The sequence below is a fragment of the Phyllobates terribilis genome, unplaced genomic scaffold (genome assembly GCF_046119375.1).
Source record: "Phyllobates terribilis strain yellow unplaced genomic scaffold, ASM4611937v1 Scaffold_3__8_contigs__length_932513732, whole genome shotgun sequence".
Taxonomy (NCBI): Eukaryota; Metazoa; Chordata; class Amphibia; order Anura; family Dendrobatidae; genus Phyllobates; species Phyllobates terribilis.
The window spans coordinates 458,300,206-458,319,869 of NW_027362763.1; the positions used below are offsets into that span (position 1 = coordinate 458,300,206).

The 19,664-nt window shown below is 37.0% G+C and overlaps 1 protein-coding gene across 4 annotated transcripts in view; it reads left to right on the forward strand.

Moving 5' to 3' along the window:
- The window catches only part of GRIK2 (glutamate ionotropic receptor kainate type subunit 2), a 1,245,293-nt gene that overhangs the window by 580,733 nt on the left and 644,896 nt on the right, over positions 1-19,664 (forward strand). For all 4 annotated transcript variants that reach the window (XM_073675766.1, XM_073675764.1, XM_073675765.1 and 1 more), the window contains exon 4: positions 14,585-14,766. In XM_073675766.1, coding sequence (XP_073531867.1) covers positions 14,585-14,766 — 182 coding nt within the window. The remainder of the gene's footprint in view (positions 1-14,584; positions 14,767-19,664) is intronic.

A 19,664-nucleotide genomic window follows, 5' to 3' on the forward strand; every position in this document is an offset into this window, starting at 1 on the left:
ACACACTGTATACGCCATATGCACCACATACACAAACACTATATACGCTGTACGCACCACACACACACACACACTGTATACGCCGCACGCACCAAATACACACACAAACAATGTATACGCCATATGCACCACACACACACACACTGTATACACCGTACGCACCACACACACACACAAACTGTATATGAAGTATGCACCACACACACACATTATACGCCGTATGCACCACACACACACTGTATACGTCATACGCACCACACACACACTTTATACGCTGTGCGCACCACCACACACACACACTCTGTATACTCCGTGCGTACCACACACACACACACACACACACACACACACTGTATACGCCACACACACCGCACGCGTTGCAGCCGGGATCAGCCGAATGATTCACTGACCGCTGCCATCTTTGTACAGGAGGAGCGCATGCGCAGTTTTAATTTGAACCCTGGTATCTGCCTGCACAAAGATGGTGGAGGTCTGATTTACTGCTCTGGGAGACAGCTCAAATGAGAGAACACATGAGGGAAGAAGACAGCACAGTGGTGGAGAGAGAGAGCAGACAAGGGGGAGAGCACATGGGGTACACAGGTCAAAGAAGAGATCACATGAGAGGAGAAGACAGCAGATGGGGGAGAGAGAAAGCGCACAGGGGGGAGGGACACAGAGCACAGTGGGGAGACAGCTCAAACCAGACAGCACATGAGGGGAGAACACAGCACAGGAAGGAGAGAGACAGCAGACAAGGGAGATAGCACATGGGGTAGACAAGTCAAAGGAAATGGCACAGATGGGAGAAGTCAGCATATGGGGGAAAGAGAGAGTGGATAGATGGGTGAGCACATGGAGGGGAGAGATTCTCAATGTTGCAAAGCCTGCCCCCATCATGACAATACCGCCCCACCGATGCAATAGCATCGGGCCTCCATCTAGTATTGCTATAATTTTTAAAAGATGTTAGAACAACGTAAGTGTTTAATTTGAAGTGAAAACTTTAGGAAGTAGTACAGCTCCTCTTGCCATAATAGTTCTTGATTCTTTGGAAAAGGCACTGATCTCAGTGGGACTTCATGTGAAAACCATATCCAACTATTCTATCCTGTTTTCAATCAAACTGTAACTTGAGTTGGAAGATGAGTTCGCACATGGTTTTCAGCATTTTCTACATTCTCAGTAACAACTGTCCAGATTTCAAATAATAATTTTGTGACATTGGTGTTGATGCACATAGCAAATATAAAGCATCAGGCTGTGATGACTTTGCAACAGTTACTCTATTTTAAAGATGAACTCCATCTGAAAATTACACCCCTGCCAGTAGAGGAAATAGGTACCATTCCTAAACTTTAATAACAGAATCAAAAGGTTGATATTATCTGTCCAGTTCTCAAACTTATTTGGTACTAATCTGAGGTTTGTATTAAGAGATATGTCAGGAGATCACTTTTGGGGAAGCTTGTTTAAGGAATCTTTGATCTAAGTGGTGGGTTATTAGCCTTTTACAAGCACATAAAAGTGTATGACAAAATAATTTTATAGTATAATGCCATAAATTAAATCTACAGGTGTGGGCAAAAGGTGACCAAAAAATAATAGGGAACAGGAAAATTATAGCCACAGAACTCAGTGGTGTTCTGTTGGTTAAAGAGATGGTTCAAGAATTGTAGCTGTACATGAGATTCATGAAGCCTATGTGTTATGCTGTATTATAATAAACAACTAATTTTCTATACCTTCACAGTAAAAATGAAGTGTTCCAGTTTACACCTGGTTTTTCTTCTTTTAAGGCGTATTTACAATGGCCGATAATCTGTTAGATTCTAACTGTAGCTACTCATCGTTCAAGATAATTGTATAATGTCGATAAATTGAACGACAGAACGATGAATCGTGCAAGAAATCCTTTAGCGAAGCAACAAAATTCTCATTCAGTTTTTGAAAAGTGTGTAATGCAAATGGAGATTCTTCACTCATATAATGACATTACTAACAAAAAGAAGTGCAAATTCAAGTCCTAAATAAAGTTGACCATGTTTTAAGGCAAATAAAAGTTCAGGATCATTTGGCATATTGAAAGATATTTGCAGATTGAGCCAGATTTTTTTTTTATCATTATTCGACTAAATATTCTTTCTACAGTATCAATGGAAATGTTTATACCACATTTTATGAGTTCATGTATACAAAATAATTAGTATCACTTTTGGGATTTGAACGTTGAAGACACCTACACCAGATTATCTGTGTGAACACAGTGCTCAATGTTACGATGTAATGTTTGTTATTCTATCATTTTATTCACTATTTTCATCTTGTGTAAACACTTGTCTGGCATTGTTTGCTTGTTGTGAGTTATGATCACATCGTTCATTGCTTAGACGATTATTTGCTTGAATAAACGAACCCTTAGTAACTGCTGTGCTATACCTTTGCAGGGTGATTAGCAGGAGGATGCTCACTTAGCCCCCTGTTCTGCCATGTTATGTATGCTTTGTCATAGACAAAAAGGGTTAAAAACTAAGGGTAAAGTGTTAGAGATGTAGAAAAGTTTAAACAAACCATGCCATCACAGTGCAACTGCTACTTGTGTAACTTGGGCTTATCTTTTTCTTTGCATGGAGAGCATTTGTTATGAAAATTGCATACAGTTTTCATCGTGACCAACAAACATTCATGGTAGAACAATTTTTTATTTAAGCATTGCTCCATCTGTTAGTACTAAAAGGTGCTTTATCATTTTTAAAACAAAGCAGGAGACTCGTCTACTCATAAGCACAGAACATAGAGAGACTAAGGTTGTGTGCCCACAATGCGTTTTTGGTGTGTATTTTGGTGCGGATTTGCAGCGTGGAAACGCTCCAGAAACGCATTGCATACCTTATCCCATGACTTCTTATGACATTCTGCAAGTTCTGTGCACATGGTCAGGATTTTTTCTGCACAGATTTTAATTGCAGAAAAAATCTGGACATGACCAATTCTTGAGCGTCTCTGCATGCATATACATTGCATTGGAAAAATGTATGGCAAATACGCATGCAAAAACGCATGTAAAAACCGCATGCGTTTTTCTGCCAGGGAGATGCAGAAATGCTCAGGAAAATTTCTGCTTCATTTCTGCATCGTGTACACTAAGCCTTAAAGCTACCAGTGGTAGAAGAATTTTAAAGGAAAAATATTTTTTTACAATATGATTTTATGTATTGCTTATATTTTTAATTCTTTTTTTTAGAATCCAGAATTATTGGGCAGCCATCTTGCCTATACTGCTGCTTAAATTGTAAATAGGTTTTTGTGATATACTGTATATCAGTATACAGGGAGAAGGAGAAAGTAAGAGGCGGTGAACTGTATCCTTCACCTATTGTGAATGATGTGATCCTGGATTATATGCCTACAGTTTTATAATAGAGCTGTTATTTTTTTGCAATACATGGATTAAAAAGTGATTTCTTCAAGACAGGAAGTGTCAGCTTATTATGAAGATCAGTTTGTTTGAGAAGAGCAATATTTCACAATTTTTATAAACGGTTACATTGTTTGATAAAACACAACCAGAATAGTTCTAAATATGTATAATGAAAGGACTAGAGTATAAGATGATAAAATCTTTTGAAATTCAAATTCCCATTATGTGGAACATTTTCAGTTGGTTCATGCCAAACCGTATTGACAATGCATTTTTTTAACAATATATGCAGAGTTATCAACTAGATGATAACCATCCATTCTTGTGTCACAGACACTGTGAGAACGATAAACTTTGTATATTGCTTTAAGCACCTAACATTGCAACCAGGCCATGGGAAAAGTAGATTTAGGGTTTGATTGCTGATTCAATTTCCCTTTCCAATCATGTGAGTTAGTGTCAAAACATAATACTACCAAAGCTTTTTATGTGCCCATCCCTTCCAATCCTGCGCAAGGTTCTACCAGGTGCTTTTACATAAAACGAAATATAGAAAATCCCCATTTTTGCAAAAAAATGAACAGGGTGGTAAATAAAATTATATAAATAGATGTCCATGAATATTATTTTGGAAAAATGTTTGCCTTTAATGCACAATAAAATTGTGCGACATACACAAAGCATGTGTTGTTTTACCTAAATGTAAAGAGCATCATTTTTGGGGCTCACTATCCACTATTTGGTCTATGTTGGACCAACCTGGGATCTAGTTGGGCAATAAAATAGTCAAAAAGAGATTTTGTAGGGTAGTGTTGTATTTTTTTTAAACAAAATATTTTAATATTTTGTAACACTTTATTATAGTATTAGTAATCGAGGTATCTGACGGACACCTTATAATTATCATCGCTGGGGCTTAGTGTCAGCCAGTTTGTGCCTGTGACAGCTGCAATCTATAATTTGCAGATTAGGAAGTAATCAGTATCTAAGGACCTTCCAAGCCTAAGAGCATCAGTTTTCTGGTGTTGGATTTGTATTGGCTGCTTATGAAAATGTAGGGACCCACAAAAAAAAGAATAAATAAATTGGGTTCTTTCACATGTAAATATTTTATCCTGTGTTCTCTTGAAAATGTTAATGGGGGGTTGAGAGGGCAAAAATTACCTGCTTCAATTTAAAAGAAATAGAAATAACTGGCTCCAGTATAGTGAAATACAGACTGCTTGATTTTGCATAACTGAAGAGTTAAAAAGCAAAAAAACATGGATTCCTCTCATGTTACATAACCAACCAAGACAAACTTATACTATCGGGATGGGAAGGTCCATGGATATTTTTCCCTTCACACCAAAAAAACACCAGACAGCATTTATTCCAGAGGTGTCCTGTCATATTTAATGGTCAAGTTCTTAGATAAACCAGCTCTTCTCAATACCTCTGTGTTAGGTAGTTAAATAATAGTGTGTGTGATGGAGTGGAAAGCCCTTGGTCGACTAGTAACAACACTGGCTGATACCAAGTTCCAGCAATAGTAGTGGAAAGTTGTCTGTCACATGCATTACTAATGCTGTAAGTAAGTGTTAAAAAAATAAAAATACTTAACGTAAAAAAAAAACATTTCTGACACCATCCCTTTGTGACCATTTTATTAAGGACATGGATCCCATGCCGGTCCAACATAGTCCATTAAATCCACTGTAGATTTAATTGTAAACCTGCAAAAAATAAATGTATTCCAAAGATGTTTTCAGTAATTTTATATTTTGATAGAATGAACTTTTTTTGGACTTCGTGATGTTAAATACTGTATGTTTATTTTGATGCCTGTTCTTACTTCTTTAGTTTTATTGAAGGAAAAGGGTGGGGATTTAAATGTTTATATTTTTTCATTAATTATATATTTTTTAAACATTTTCTTTATTTTTCTTCATTTTTTAGTATTTTTAGGGGACTTGACCCTGTGATTGTTTAATTGCTTATACTACATTCTTCAATCCTTATATATGGCATTATATAAAGATGTTGCAATTCTGCTGTAGATTTCAATCTGTGACTAAGCTTCAAAGGAGGGCCAAAATGGTAAATACAGGGCAATTTGTAGTATCACATGTGGGGTCAATGAGAGCTGGTGTGCATTTATCATTTAAATGCCACGGTCACAGATTTTGATTGGAGCTCACTCTTGCCACTACAGTTACAGGCAGATGCCGGTATGGCAAAAACTGGGGTCTGCTGGGTAAGAAACAGAATCAGTTCCTGTTACGCTTCATACATTCCTTATTGACTTTTGATAAAAATGTACGTCATAAGTCGTTAAAATGTTAAACAGTAAATTATGGACAACTTACATCTGTGTTTTATCTGGGTTTTTTTTTCACTGACTTGCACTGCCGAGTTTGATCAGCAATGACATTGGATGATGCGAAGTTCCAGCAATCGTAGTGAAAAGTTGTCTGTCAGATACTTTACTATTGCTGTAATAAAGTGTTAAAAAAATAAAAATATTTTACTTCACAGTAGGTTATGTCTCAATTTTTGTTGCTTTTCTGCAACTAAAAAAAAAGTGAAAAAGCATATTCACTGTAATGGGTCTGTAATCTGATATCTGAAAGAGCCTTTATTGACATTGATGGGAAATGGGAGCGGACCCTTAACCAGTTATAGCTTTACTAATATAGAAAGAGAACTTTCTAAAACTCATCACCTCTATCATAACTGATTGAGGACCCATAGCTCAACCACACATCTGTCAGCAAGAGTGAGTGTGTACAGGAGTATATGGAGTGTGACTATTTATACTCATGTATAATGTGTGCATAGCTATCCATGTGAGTGTCGGGACCCTCATTCAGTAAAGAATGATGCGAGTGTTGAGAGAAGAGGGTCCCTAGTCGCTCATAACTTAATCTCACTCCTCACTCACACTGACAGGTAACACACATTAAATATAAGTATATGTACTCTCACACATTGTACACATGTTCAAAATAAACACATACTGTATACCAAATAAATATACACACAAAAAAACAAACTTTACAGCTGAGTTGCTGAGTGCTGGACAAAAGACTCCACTCAATGTACCTGCATGCTCCCTCCCTCTTTCTGCCTTTTCAGCAAGGAAGACAGAAGTGTGTATGTAAAGGGTAAGAAAGGACGTGTTAAGGTGGCACAGTGAATTTTATTAAAGTAGTACTGCAAAACTCAAAGTTGATGTAAGTACTACCTCTAATGAAGCTCAAGACTTCATCTAAAGAAGCAATGGGGATGGCCCACCAGAGATTCCTCTGATGCTCTGCTATGCCAGTTGGAGATTGTTAAGAAGCCATCAAAAGTGACATTTGAAACAAAACGTTGCTCTGATGCTGTTTGGGGAGAGTGAAATGTCCATTGGGGAGGAAGTGGAGGAGGTGCATAATTGCACTGGTAGTGCACTGCCACCATTCAAATCTTTGACTAAGTGGTCCATAGAAGACATGTAATGTCCCTGGCCATCATTTTTGCACAATGTAAATTGCAAGGAGCTGTCCACAGTCTCTTCCATGTAAAATGAAAAAAATAAAAAATAGAGATGGCTTTATTCAAGAAATTAAGTTCCTTTGAGGTGGAGCCAATGTCATCCTTTTGCAAAAGACAGTATGGTCCAAGAGGTATGGCATGGATTATGGTGAACTTGGATAGGTGAGATTTAAATTTCAGCATAAATGAGTGAGCATGTTTCCTGGGCACACATTTGGCTAACTGATGACTCAATGAAGGAAGAGGCAGAAGAGTAAGATAAGTAGTAGATGATGGTATTGACAACACTGACCATGCACTAATTAAGAATGCAGCCTGACAATCAGAGAGACAATTACAAGGTGAAGAAGAACAACAGTTTGAGTCTTGCTTCAAATGCTGGTCATGTGAGCAGTGTCATGTGAGCAGGTGATGCCACTTCATATGCTGATGAAGAGCTATAGTTCCTAGTCTACAAACGCCTGTACATCTGTGTCTTATTTTCTTCCTGGAATTTTTCAGTTAGCAATGTGGAAAAGAACTCATACACCTGAAGTACCCACTTTTAGGACTCAATGTCACCACCTCCACCAACAGCACGTACTCTTAGCTGACCGCAAAAGAAGCAGATTTTCCTGAAAAATCATTTTGTCAGACATGAGCTCCACTCTTTATCACCAATGCCAACAACCTCATGCTTTGTGGAAATCACCTCCTTTGCTTCCGGATCTGGTTCCCAAGTCTTGTTCACCACAAAATCACCGTCATGATCATCAACATTATTCATAACTTCACTGACAGTTGCTTCACTGTGGGAAATGTTCTGAGCTCTTTTACCCTGCCTGATTCCCACTATTAGATTGCGGGCACTCAAAGTACCCTTACCACCTAACCTGCCAGCGCCCTAATTACCATAACAAAGGTAGATGTTAGACTTTTGTCTTCTATCTCCTCTTGCACCATGTAATTTGCATACAATGACTGACTGTTCATCTTTTCCAATAAATCAATTGGCAGAAGTTGTAAAACCACTTCTTTAGCCCCCAGAGAGTTTAAGATTAGTGTACTTACAGTCAGAGCAGCAACAGGAGAAAGTCCACAATGTAAAATATTAACTGTCCTTCCGGCAGAGGAGGCGGACTGTGCACAACACTAATTCAAAATAACAGTGTCATTGTCAGAGGTAACATCATCCTGGTGTGACTGAGACAAGTGATGTGCCATATAATCCATTATGTCCGCCACTTCCTTCCCATCAATATTCTTGCAGGAGGCGATGAAGGCCAATTATGACCTTTATTTGGTAATACTATTGCCTGGATGACTTATGCCAGTGGTGGTTGTCATGCTGCTTCTGCAAACATCTTCCAAATATTGTGGCATGTTTTTCTTTTCTTTCACATTACTCTGTCACATTGCTACTTTTTCTTTTACCATACATTTTGCACATGTATAAATTTAAAATCAGTATTCAACCCTTGACAAAAGGACAGTAAAAGAAATGCTAGGTAAGTATATGTGATGCCCAAAAAAGCGTAATGCAACAATAGCCTGTAGAATTGGTGTGGTTTGAAAAGTTTTCAAGTTTCACTACTTAAACGGGTTTTTAAATCAGGCTTACACAGTTATCTGTGTAGTTTTTCTAGAATTTTTTTCTAATATTTGCAAAATTCAACCCCTATTTCTTCAAAATGTATAAAGAAATACTAAGTCAAAACCTGCAACAAATCTCTTTATTATTATGGCGAGTACGGATGTCAGATTATGCAGTTACAGCAGCTTGCACCTGTTCATACTTGCTTTTTTCTATTTGGAGGTTATGGTCAGTTTTTTTTTAGTATGCTATTGGAGTTCTAGACTGCCTCCTTTTCTGACTGAACACTCGATCCATCAACCTAAGTTTGTTTTTAATCAGAGATGGATCCTACCTGCCCTTTATATTTATTGGCTTTTAGCCCAGGATAGGCATATTTGATAAATATTATGTTAGGGTCCAATCAAAGAAAGGTATAATTTGTCATGGCTGATGGGCTCTCATGAATTGGAAAATTTATGCACTAAGTACCTCCATTTTTATAAGTATATTCTATATTCTGTAGCAGTAATGCAGTTCAAATTGTATATATTCAATGTTTGCATACGTTAGAGTTTACAGAGTACTGCTCTATTCTCTTTTTTGTATAGATGTGTATGTGTCTGCTGCTTTTGTCACCTCTCCTATCTTTCTCTAACCTTTTCAACTGAATAAATGTATTATTTAGAGCACTACTATCTTCAGCTCTGCAGTTGCACACCACATTGTTACTGGAGTAGTTGATCAATGTTTTAAACCTTTCTGTCCCTATCTGTAATGCTGAGCTGTGCGCTCTGATGTTCTCTCTATAGCCTATTGTACATTTAAGTGGCTACTGCAGTTCCTGCCTCAGCTTGTCATAGTCTCTCCTGATTGGTTGCAATATACCATGGAATGTGTTAGCTGCAAGACATTATGGGGAAGCCCACACAACTGCATCTGAGGTCATGGGAGCTCTCTTAAGCTGATGCAGTCTTTGTCAATGTGTAAAATGGCACCATGCATTTTTTGTTGATTCATGTGAAACAGATTGCAAATTGATAAAATTTAACGGGACCCGCAAATATAATAAAATTCAATAAATTTGATTTTCAACAAATCTATTTGCAGATCTTTTGTAAGGACAATTTTTAAATAATAGGTCATGCTCTCACTATAAATTCCCTTTAAGGCAAACAGAGCACAATATGTTACAAATCTAATAAAAAAATAGAAAGAAAAAAAGTTATTGTTTCTAATACTTTTTTCCTGTTATTGTTAGGTGATAACTAGTTGATTAAGACTCTTAATAGTAAAACACAGAAATTACCATTATTCATCACTGAACCAATTTTCAGTCTTTATAGCTATTACTGTAGATCCAAGTAAAAGTCGGTGGCATTAATGTCAATCACATCAAGTTTCAATCTTTCAAAGAGCAAGACTGACAAATCGACAGCATTAGTAATTTGTATATGTATAACGATCTGTTAAATAGTTATCGCATACATAAAACATATTATAAATATGTCATAACAAAGAATGGCTTATGACAATATGGAATTGTACATGGACTTAGTAAAAGATAACTACACTTAAATATTTACAGAAGGAATAATCAATCTATATTTTTGAAATACAATTTTTATTTACATATTATGCAATCAGAAAAAAGGCTTAAAACAGGAAAATCCCTCACATCCCCCCTCAATACCTACTCTGTAAAGAAGAAAAAAAACTTCAACATTATGTTTGCTCTATTAATTTACTGTTTGAGTAGGTAACTTCATGCTGAAAGGGAACATGTCATGTTGAATGAGATGTCTTATCTGCAGGCAGTATGTTATTGAGTAGATGAAGTAAAAAGTAATTTGACATAGTTTTGTGGGAAAAGATTTAGTATAAATTCTAGTTTATTTATTTAAATCACTGCTTTCTATGCTTAGGAGTCCACTAGGTGGTCTTATGACTGTGAATATAGTAATAGCTGTCAATCTTTAAGTAGGACTTTCAACTTTACTCCTTTGTATAGATTATCAAAATGGGCAATGATTCGAATTTGACAAATCATGCAGATTTTTCAGGGATATTTGATTTGCAATGAAATTATTTGATGCAACTTGAATAATCCTTAATGTGCTCTGGGGTATGCAGACCCCAGAACATAATAAAGGTAGGATGTAAAAAGAATTTTTGAATTACACCATTCATTCTACCTCACAATTCATTATGCCATACAATGGAAATCAAGATATAAATTCCAAATATGGTGAAATCACAAAAATAAGCCATACTCCACACTGTTTTTGGATTTTAATTTTTGTGGTGTTCATTGTGAGGTAAAAATAACTTAGCATCATAATTCTCCAAGTAAGTATGATTATGGTGATTATTATTATTATTTAACGCCCTTAGGCTTCATTTTGAGCCATGGCGACTTGATAGATGAGCTCTGTAGGAAGATTGATCTTGTGCAAGTCTAGATAGATACACCAGGTTCTTCTCTGCTGCTATCTTGATTGTATCAAGACATTGGGTTTCTGGTCTTCCTCTTTGCCTTGTTCTTTCTATTCTTCCGACTATGATGTGTCCAAAGTATGATGTGTCCAAAGTAGGCAAGTTGCAGCTTGGTGATCCTCACTTTGAATAACATTTCCGCCTTGATTTGTTCTAAAATTGATTTGTTTGTTCTTCTCACATTCCATGGCATTGATAACATCATTTTCCAGCACCACAATTCGAAGGCGCTGATTCTTATTATGTTTCTTTATTAAGATGATTATGGTGATACTAATCTTCTATAGCTTATCTTTTATTATTTTAATGATGAAAAAAATTGAAATGAAAAAAAAAACTTTTCTCTATTTGTGTTGCCATTTTCTGAGACGTGTAGTTTTTTAATTTTTTTCATGAATTAAGCTATGTGAAAGCTTGTTTTTGTGTGTGGCAATCTAATGGTTTTATTAATATACTGTTGGAGTACATACAATGTCTTGATCACTTTTTATTTTATTATATTACAGAGGAATGTTGAACAAAAAAGTCAATTCTGACATTTGGATTTTTTTTCTTTACAATGTTTATCATATGGGATTTATCATTTTATATTTTGATTGTTCAGATTTTAAAGGATCCCATTATACCAAACATATTTGTTTTAATAACTTTAATAATGTCGTTTTAATAGGGGAAAAGAGGGTGACTAGAGTCTAAGAGTTTTTTTTTTTTTAGCGTTCTTAACTTGCTATCATCTGATCGCTTGTTCTATTTGCTGAAATACAACTATTTTGCATTAGCAGTACAAAGCTAAAATAATGATCTTCTATGAAGGTCAGCCAGTAGACTCTCACAATAGCATTCTGAAGCTTTGTACTCTGAGACTGCTCTTCAAATGCTAATGAAAGAGATTTGACAGCAGAATGTAAGTGGTTAATAGCATCATTTAGAGCTTCAATTGCTGCTGTTAGCAAGAGATAATAGTTCCATATACAGTACAGACCAAAAGTTTGGACACACCTTCTCATTTAAAGATTTTTCTGTATTTTCATGACTTTGAAAATTGTACATTCACACTGAAGGCATCAAAACTATGAATTAACACATGTGGAATTATATACTTAACAAAAAAGTGTGAAACAACTGAAAATATGTCTTATATTCTAGGTTCTTCAAAGTAGCCACCTTCTGCTTTGATGACTGCTTTGCACACTCTTGGCATTCTCTTGATGAGCTTCAAGAGGTAGTCACCGGAAATGGTCTTCCAACAATCTTGAAGGAGTTCCCAGAGATGCTTAGCACTTGTTGGCCCTTTTGCCTTCACACTGCGGTCCAGCTCACCCCAAACCATCTCGATTGGGTTCAGGTCTGGTGACTGTGGAGGCCAAGTCATCTGGTGTAGCACCCCATCACTCTCCTTCTTGGTCAAATAGCCCTTACACAGCCTGGAGGTGTGTTTGGGGTCATTGTCCTGTTGAAAAATAAATTATGGTCCAACTAAACGCAAACCGGATGGAATAGCATGCCGTTGCAAGATGCTGTGGTGGCCATGCTGGTTCAGTATGCCTTCAATTTTGAATAAATCCCCAACAGTGTCACCAGCAAAGCACCCCCACACCATCACACCTCCTCCTCCATGCTTCACGGTGGGAACCAGGCATGTAGAGTCCATCCGTTCACCTTTTCTGCGTCGCACAAAGACACGGTGGTTGGAACCAAAGATCTCAAATTTGGATTCATCAGACCAAAGCACAGATTTCCACTTGTCTAATGTCCATTCCTTGTGTTCTTTAGCACAAACAAGTCTCTTCTGCTTGTTGCCTGTCCTTAGTAGTGGTTTCCTAGCAGTTATTTTACCATGAAGGCCTGCTGCACAACGTCTCCTCTTAACAGTTGTTGTAGAGATGTGTCTGCTGCTAGAACTCTGTGTGGCATTGACCTGGTCTCTAATCGAAGCTGCTGTTAACTTGCGATCTCTGAGGCTGGTGACTCGGATAAACTTATCCTCAGAAGCAGAGGTGACTCTTGGTCTTCCTTTCCTGGGGCGGTCCTCATGTGAGCCAGTTTCTTTGTAGCACTTGATGGTTTTTGCAACTGCACTTTGGGACACTTTCAAAGTTTTCCCAATTTTTTGGACTGACTGACCTTCATTTCTTAAAGTAATGATGGCCACTCGTTTTTCTTTACTTAGCAGCTTTTTTCTTGCCATAATACAAATTCTAACAGTCTATTCAGTAGGACTATCAGCTGTGTATCTACCAGACTTCTGCACAACACAACTGATGGTCCCAACCGCATTTATAAGGCAAGAAATCCCACTTATTAAACCTGACAGGGCACACCTGTGAAGTGAAAACCATTTCCGGTGACTACCTCTTGAAGCTCATCAAGAGAATGCCAAGAGTATGCAAAGCAGTCATCAAAGCAAAAGGTGGCTTCTTTGAAGAACCTAGAATATAAGACATATTTTCAGTTGTTTCTCACTTTTTTGTTAAGTATATAATTCCACATGTGTTAATTCATAGTTTTGATGCCTTCAGTGTGAATGTACAATTTTCATAGTCATGAAAATACAGAAAAATCTTTAAAATGTGAAGGTGTGTCCAAACTTGTGGTCTGTACTGTACATTGCACGTGAATGATAATCCAAAGTCGTGAAGCAGTTCATACTCCAATGCAATTTAAATAAGCTTTGTGTTATGCAAATAACATATGCATTATGAAAATCTGTAGCACGCTCTGCCAGTTTGTTTTGGAAATTATACACCTGTAGCTCCTCCTAGTCTGTATCATGCTTCCCACAGCTAAGGCTGCATGTACAATCTGATAGGTTATTAGATGCCAAATAATATTTTTAGATTATGTGATTATGGAGTTATGTGATTATCTATATTTATAGATGCATTTCAATTCTAGGATTGAGATGAGAAAAAATCATCCATATGCTTGATTAATATTTTTTTTTCAGTCAGAACCTTCTGCTTCCACCAAGTCAAAAGTGTCCGCATTTTCCTCTTGCTTTTTTTTTTAATCCTTCATATGTCTCCAGAGATATGGGTCTTTTTTAGTGCAAATTTGCATGACCTTTACCAAAATGGCGTTGCCGACAGGGTAATTATATAGAACAGATGAAAAACATGTCCCCAGAGGATCCTCTGAGCAATGTTCCTTGGAAAAGACCATAAAAATGTCACTAAATAAAAGGGCCCATAACTCTGAAACCATATGATGGATTTAAAAAAAAAGATAATACTCAAGGGAGGAGCAGGAATTAAAAAGAGCAGCAAGAACTGGACACTTTTGACCTGTTTAAAGCTGAAATACTAGAGGCAGATGTAAACACACCTTTGATACAACCTGCACAGTCTCACAATAGTCCGAGAGGTAGGGGGTCTCACTTCCACCTCCAAAATAAAGCATTAAGGGGTGACCTATTTGACAGCAAAGGGCCCATATAATGTTTTTGCATAGAGGCCCTTTTATGGGAGTTTGAATAATGGACAATAAATAAAGCAACATTTTAGTTAACTATTTTACCATTTTAGTCTAAATAAAGTATTTACTCTGTGCTGTCAATGCCTGTATGACTGACATTTTTTTTTCATTTTTTTTACTAGGTCTTATCCGCTTACAAGAGCTCATTAAGGCTCCATCTAGGTACAATTTAAGGCTTAAAATCCGCCAGTTACCTCTCGATACAAAAGATGCAAAGCCACTTCTGAAAGAGATGAAGAGAGGCAAGGAGTTCCATGTTATCTTTGATTGCAGCCATGACATGGCAGCTGGCATACTAAAACAGGTAACAACCCAAACTTCTATATATGTGCTAACTACTATAATTTTCTGACAACATTTCTGTATAATTAATGTATTATTATGGAAGTATTTTCGTTAAAAACCAAAACACCTCCAACTATCGTTCTGACCGATTAAAGTCCCACAGCATAAAAAGGTAAATATACAAAGTGCAGTATTAATAGTGCATTTGGTAATATGGTGTAGTAAATCTACCTTCACATTCTTAGTTTTAATGAGGCATACATAGTGTAACCCTTTTTGATTATTGTAAATGAGTGTTCTCTTTTCATTTCCATTTACTGTGTGATCCTGGACTTGTTGTTCAAACTATTTTTATAAGTGACCTACAAACAGAATACAAGATTAAGTTTTATATCTCAAGTGCCTTTAAGCTCAAAATGTCTAGCACCTTAGGTTCTAGTAATCTTGAAGGCCAGTACATCATGTAACGCTCCCTGCTTTTAAATAATAGTGTTTAAATATTATGTAATATACTGTACCTATTGTATACCGAATCTTTGATTGACTATAGATATGTTACTTTTGTCCCAACTGCTAGCTCATTTCAAAAGTCCTTGTTTTTATCTAATATCCATTGTGAATTTCATCAGCAATTGCAAATTAATTTTTATAAACACCCATGTACCAGAATATCTTGATGTCACAATTTTGTACACTATTCATTTTTTTAAATAACACAGGTCTACAAAAAAAACATTTTTTTGTAATCATCGCAGTTGACCTTGTACTTTTCTGAATCATTTTTTTGTTCTGATTTCAAAAATGTATATAGTTTTTCTGTAGCAGGTATAGTTTCCATGGAGCAGCATCATTATAATAAAATATAGGAAATATACTAGCGACATTAAGAAAACAGTAATCTACATATAAGAAAAAAATGCTTGACATTACAAACTGTTTTTATTGAACCAAAATAATTTCGCATGCAAAATAGAAACCAAAATATGAGCAAAAATTAAATGTGCTTGACATTAGACTGTCGTTGATACGATTTTTCAGGGTTGTCCCTATATAACATCCAACAGTAATCTGCCATCATTGAGTCATTCCAAAAACCCTGGTAGCGTTGTTCCATTACTTTAATGTCCAAGTGAAACCGCTCGCCTTGTTCATCGCTTATATCACCAAGATTTGGAGGGAAGAAATCTAAATATGAATGCAAAAAGTGCATTTTCAGAGACATGCGACATCCAAGACTCTGGTATGCTTAAAGCAGTTCCTCAACACCTTCAACATATTCTGGAGATTTATTTTTTCATAAGAAGTTTTCACAGATCCACTTGAAGCTTTTCCAAGCTCTCCGTTCGTTATCATTTAGAGTTCCTTAAACACATCATCTCTCATAAACTCTCTGATGCGAGGACCAACAAATATCCCTTCCTTCAGTTTTGCTGGTGAAATGCTGGAGAATTTCTGTGAAATGTACTTGAACCCTTGTGAATTTGTCTTTGCCATGACTTTCACAAAGTTTTTAATCAATCCTAACTTTATATGTAGTGGAGGAAGAAAGATTTTTGTTGGAGCAACCAAAGGATTATGCTGTACATTGTGTCTACCTGGAGCATAGATGTTTCTCTGTCCCCAATCACGTCGATCATAATGCTCTACTGTATTACTACTGTCCCATAAACATAAGAAACAACAATATTTCTTGAAACCTCCTTTGATTCCCTTTATCAGACCAATCACTTTCAAATCTCCACTGATATTCCATTGATGATGCTTATATTTTATAGCATCCAAAACAACTGACAGATTTTCATGAGCTTCCTTTAGATGACATGAGTGAGCAATGGGGAGTGATGGTTTCATATTTCCATTGTGAAAAAACACTGCTTTCAAACCTCTCTGGGATGAGTCAATAAACAATCGCCAAACTGCAACAAAATACTCTTGATTCAATTCTTCAAAGAGGCCATTCACATTGTTAGAGTACACCATTGGTCCATCAACTGTGAAAAAATGTGTTACACTGTTTTTTATGTTTCGGTAATAACACACTTTAACATGATCATGAAGAAGATTCTTCTGTTTCAACCTAGATGCAAGAAGTTCGGCTTTATCTTTTGACAATGACAGGCATCTGATGAGATAATTTAATTCATGTCGAGTAAAGCGTTCTGGCTGCTCGGCTGCTCCATCAGGTAAATAATCATCTTGACTTGAGGTCTCCATGCCTTCCTTAGCAGCTTCAGCTCTATATTCTACTTCAATTTCTTCCAATCCAGACAGGAACTGGCAAGGTATCATCATGTGGAACTGGCCTAATCGCAGATTCAAGTTAAGGGTAATTAATCTTATGTTTGTTCTTTTTAGAAAAGCCCTTCAGCTTGACAAAACAAAAGTAGCAGTCATTACCATGATTTTTGGGTTCTCTCCGAATCATGGGAACAGCAAATGGCATAGTCACTTTCCTCATATTCAACCAGTTACAAAGACCATTTGAACAACTTGAGCATATCACATGAGGGGCCCAGCCTTTGTCTTGATCACCAAGTGGACAGTTAAAGTACATCTGGTACATAATTTTAATATCATTTTACATCTCCTGGTAAAGATTATGCAATGATTTATGTGGAGATGCCTGAAGTTGCTGTTTCACACCTTGAATTGTTTCCTCAGACATTTTTGGATATTCTCCAAATAGGCATGATGCCAATCCAGTAATGTCCCTGTATGTTCCAGCTTATTCACCAATGACAGAATATATGATTTGGACGGTAGATTTTGACCTCCAAACTTTGGCACCTCTTTAATCCCTTTACTCCCCAAAGTGGTTTGCATGTTAATGACCAGGCCAATTTTTACAATTCTGACCACTGTCACTTTATGAGGTAATTACTCTGGAAAGATTGAACAGATCCCCCTGATTCTGAGTAAGTTTTTTCGTGACATATTTTACTTCATGATTGTGGTAAAATTTCTTCGATATCACATGCGTTTATTTGTGAAAAAAAATGGAAATTTGTCAAAAATTTTGAAAATTTTGCAATTTTCAAAATTTTAATTTTTATGCCCTTAAATCAGAGAGATAAATAAATAACATTTCCACAAGTCTACTTTACATCAGCACAATTTTGGAACCCAATTTTTTTTTTTATTAGGGAGCTTTAAGGGTTAAAAGTTGACCAGCGATTTCTCATTTTTCCAACAGAATTTACAAAAACATTTTTTTAGGGACCACATCACATTTGAAGTCACTTTGAGGGTACTTTATGACAGAAAATACCCAAAAGTGACACCATTCTAAAAATCTCACCCCTCCAGGTGCTCAAAACCACATTCAAAAACTTTATTAACCTTTCAGGTGCTTCACAGGACTTTTTGGAATGTGGAAGAAAAAAATTAACATATAACTTTTTCACAAAAATGTTATTTCAAACCCAATTTTTTTATTTTTGCAGGGGTAACAAAGAAAAATGGACCCCCAAATTGGTTGTGCAATTTCTCTTGAGCACGCAGATACCCCATATGTGGGGAAAAACCACTGTTTGGGCGCACGGCAGGGTTCGGAAGGGAAGGAGCGCCATTTGACTTTTTGAATGTAAAATTTGCTTGAATAATTAGCGGACGCCATGTTGCGTTTGGGGAGTTCATCATGTGCCTAAACAGTGGAAACCCCCACAAGTGACACCATTTTGGAAACTAGACCCCTCAGGGAACTTATCTAGATGTGTGGTGAGCACCTTGAATCCCCAGGTGCTTAACAGAAGTTTAGAACATTGAGCCATAAAAATAAAATTTTCACATTTTTGCAACAAAATTTTTTTTCAGCCTCCAATTTTGCATTTTCATGAGGGTAACAGGAGAAATTGCACCATGCAATTTGTTAGGAAATTTACCCTGAGCATGCCGATACCCCATATGTGGGGTAAAACCACTGTTTGGGTGCATGGCAGGGTTCGGAAGAGAAGGATTGCCATTTGACTTTTTGAAGGTAAAATTTTCTTGACTAATTAGCGGACGCCATGTTGCGTTTGGAGAGCCCCTGATGTGCCTAAACAGTGGAAAACCCCCACAAGTGACACCATTTTGGAAACTTGACCTCTCAGGGAACTTATCTACATGTGTGGTGAGCACCGTAAACCCCCACATGCTTTACAGAAGTTTATAACATGGAGCCGTGAAAATAAAAAAATCAAACTTTTTCCACAAAAAGATGTTTTAGCCCCAATTTTTTTATTTTCACAAGGGTGAGAGGAGAAAATGGACCCGAAAAACTTCTGTGCAATTTCTCCTGAGTATGAGTATGCCAATACCCCATATGTGGGGAAAATACAGTGTTCGGACGCACAGCAGAGTTTAGAATAGAAGGAGCACTGTGTGACTTTTTGAAGGCAAAATTGACTGGAATTGAGAGCAGACGCCATGTCCCGTTTGGAGAGCCCCTGATGTGCCTAAATAGTGGAAACCCCCCACAAGTGACCCCATTTTGGAATCAACACCCCTCAAGGATTTTATCAAGGGGTATAGTGAACATTTTGAACACAGAGGTACGACACAGAATTTGATAACATTAGGTCATCATATTGAATAAGTTGTCATTAGTCTTGAGCGCAAGTGCTCACTACTTGAGTTTGCATCGGGAACTCAGGTATGCACCATGTATCGTGCGTGTTTGAGTGACATTCTTGAGTCCCCACCCGCATGTTTCATGGTTATTACACCCAAAAAAAAATGCGGGGATTGAGCATGTCACTCGAGCACCCACGATACTCAGTGCATGCCCGAGCCCCCGATGCAAACTCAAGTATCGAGCACTTGCGCTCAACACTAGTCGCCATATCGTCATATTTTTTTTTTTACTTTTGAAAAAAATCCCAACCCTAACCCTAGCCCAACCCTAATCCCAACCCTAACTCTAGCTTTACCCTAATA